Genomic DNA, 2,923 nt, shown 5'->3' with positions numbered 1-2,923 from the left:
GGGGAGTCACAGCATGGGGGGGGACAGACAGAACGCTGGGGCAGAGCACGCAGCCCGGCAACTTCCCAATCACATCAGCGCTGGGCGGCCGACATCCCGCCAGCCTGGGGCTGGCCCCAGCGCAGCCTCCCGGGCCCCACGTCACGCGGGCATGTCCCAAGGCTGACGTGAGCGCCGGCCCCACGGCCGACGTGCAGGGACCGGGGCGGTGGGTGCCACGGGCACCCGTCCCTACTTTTTCACTTTGGCGTCGTAGGTGCCCGCGTTCTTGTAGGCACTGACGTAGCCGCTGGTGTCCACGATGTTCTCCCGCCCGCTCTTGCCCTTGCCCTTGCCGCTCTCGTCGAAGCGCTCCTTGTGGGAGCCTGTGTACTTGGAGGTGTCCGTCAGCCTCTCCACGGCCCCCACCGTCTTGGCTTTCTGCAGTGGGGAGACAGGCAATGGGAGTCAAGAACATGCCCCATCCCATTCATCCCTTGCCCCACGCAAGCTCCTGACACCCACTGAGGACCCTGACGTGCCCACTGGACCTGTGCAATCGCCAGCCCAGCCAGGGCTATGGGGTCCCCCGGAAAGTGTCTCTGCTCTGCTGCAGGCAGAGCTCCGTCCTCCCCTCCCGACCAGCCCTCCTGCTCCCAGGGGCTCTTCACTCACTGTGACGCCCACGTTAATGGGCTCCTTCCCTGCCACCAGCTGGCAGATGGCTTCATACGCCTCCTCTTTGCTCTTGTCCTTAAATCTCTTGGGGGCCAGCTCCTCCAGCGCCTTCTTGAACTCCTCGTAGTTGATGACGCGGGCCGTCTTCCCTCTGCAAGCACAAAACCCAGGCTGCCATAAGCGCGTCCTCAGGTTGCACCTCCTGCAGCGCAGGATGAGCTGCATCATGGAGACCCCGGCTTTGTCCTCCACCAGCCTCGGGCACCTTGCCCATCTCCGAAACACAGCTACGGCCAGGGCAATCCCAGCTGAATGGGTCGGGCCGGGCACAGCCAGTGCTGAGCTCCAGGAGCTTTTCAGCCACATGCTGTTAAAGCCCTTGATGCTAAAAACCTCGCCCCTGCATGGAGGTGCCCTGGGACTTGGGTGCTGGTGGCAGGAGGGGACACGCATCCGTTCCCACCGCTCCCAGCCTGCATGGGATGACCAGCACCCTCTCTCCCCTGGCAGGCATCAGTCCTTCTCTGGTCAAATTCGGAAGGACGTGCACAGGGCATCTGTCCCACAAGCGCCTGTTCCTCATCTCCGGGGCAGCACAGCAACCCACCCTCTTACGCGCCAAAAACCTCCCGGTGCTCAGACCCTCCTGGCCCCACCAGGGAACAAGGGGATGCCCGGACAGAGGGTGCAGAGGGAGCAGGTTCTCCACCCATCCTTGCTCCTGCACCCTGGTGCAGAGCATTGGGTGTCAGCGTGTCCTCGGGGACCCCGAAAGCAGCCCCAGGCGCCTTTAGCTCTTCAGCTGCCCCTGTGACCTCTAAGGAGCAAAGACCGGAGTCCTTGCCAGGCTCAGGTGTGGACTGGCCAGGCCCAGGGATGGGCTGTGCCACGTCACACAGGACACCCCTGAGCACCCTCCTCTGCTCCCCGCGGCACCTTCTTGCTAGATGGGAACCTAGCAGAACTGGCCAGGGCCACCTCGATGGCTGGGAGCGGGAGCAGGGGCACAGCCTCTGCACCAAAATCTGAGCCCCCCCCCACCCCGCAAATTTGGATTAATTTATTGTCGGCTCTTGCAAAAGCAGCCACTCAAACTCCCTGAAGGCAGGAGGCCGCAGGGCAGCACCCGCTGCTCCATGCCGAGCGCAACATGGGAATGGACAGCTTGGGCATGCAGCCGGGGCGCCACACCTCCCCGGGGACCACCGCACCCAGGCACCGCCACCCTGCCGACACCGCAAGGGCTTCCGCAGCCCCTGAGCGGCTGCAGGCCCCAAAAAGCCAAGTCACTTACTTCACCTTGGAGAAGACAATGTCCACGTCGGTGCTGGTGACGCTTTTGCCGTCGGTGACTTTGCAGTCTTTGCACAGCTTGGCCCAGTTCTTCCCGTTCATTTCTTGCCCCGTAGCCTTGGTGTCGCCGTAGATGGCGAATTTGCGGAAGCTCTCTTCCAGGGACGCCATCTCAGTGCTCCCAGCCATGGGGCTGCAGGACGCGGGGCAGATGGGCCCGTTACCGCCCAGGCTCTGGCTGGCAGCAGCGGCAGAGCTCAGCTGGCTCTGCTCTCAGGTCTGCGAGGGCAGGAGGAGGAGGGCTGGCGAGGGCGGAGGGACTGCAGCAGGAGCAGGGCGTTGGCAGAGCCTGCACGCATGGGGTGAGGGCTGGCGGCAGCCTCTGACAAGCCCCGAGGCCAACAGCCGAGGTGTGTCTCGGGGGATGGAGGCTCCCGATTGAGAGCTGTCAGCAGCGAGGCTGTCAGCTCCAGGGGCTGGCGAGGAGTGAGCGCATCAGCTCGTCCCCTCGGGAGCACTCTCCGGGAATGATGCAATGCGTCCGCCTTCCTCCTGCTCGCCGATCGTGAGAAATGGCACCGCTGCCTGCCTCCAGCCCACCTCTCCCCTGCCAGCTGGCTCTGCCAACGGCCGCATCCTCCTGTGTGGAGCTGGCAGCACCCCAGCTCTGTGACCTGCCCCCCAGGGCTGGGCCAAACACAGTGCCCCGCAGCCAACAGCACCGGGGTGCCAAGTGACGGACGGGCCTCTGCGCCCCCGCACAGCGCTGTGGCCGCTGCCCCATCCCGGCTCCCCGCCTGCCGTCGCCTCGCCAGCCTCGCCCTGCCAGCTCAGCATCCTTGCCACGTACTGGGCAACCACAGCATCTCAGCCAGGGCTGGGCCAAGCGGTGCCCGAGTGCGGCCCCGGCACCCCGAGGCGCAGAGCGGGTACCTCGCCCAGTGCCCGGGCACGGGGGGGGCAGGATGGGCCC

At 65.3% G+C, this 2,923-nt stretch overlaps 1 protein-coding gene across 1 annotated transcript; it reads right to left on the bottom strand.

Moving 5' to 3' along the window:
- Nucleotides 1–11: 11 nt before the first annotated feature.
- Nucleotides 12–2,178, bottom strand: TPPP3 (tubulin polymerization promoting protein family member 3). The gene is made up of 3 exons (XM_009290777.1): nucleotides 1,952–2,178; nucleotides 655–808; nucleotides 12–420 (listed from the first exon to the last, which is right to left on the bottom strand). Exons 1-3 carry the CDS (start codon nucleotides 2,137–2,139, stop codon nucleotides 232–234), a joined length of 531 nt encoding a protein of 176 aa, XP_009289052.1. The 5' UTR covers nucleotides 2,140–2,178; the 3' UTR covers nucleotides 12–231.
- Between the last annotated feature and the right edge of the window lie 745 nt (nucleotides 2,179–2,923).

The sequence above is a fragment of the Aptenodytes forsteri genome, unplaced genomic scaffold (assembly GCF_000699145.1).
Source record: "Aptenodytes forsteri isolate BGI_AS27 unplaced genomic scaffold, ASM69914v1 Scaffold14, whole genome shotgun sequence".
NCBI classification, from domain to species: domain Eukaryota; kingdom Metazoa; phylum Chordata; class Aves; order Sphenisciformes; family Spheniscidae; genus Aptenodytes; species Aptenodytes forsteri.
Note: the sequence above shows the minus strand (reverse complement) of the source record. Positions and strands in the feature narration are given on the sequence as shown.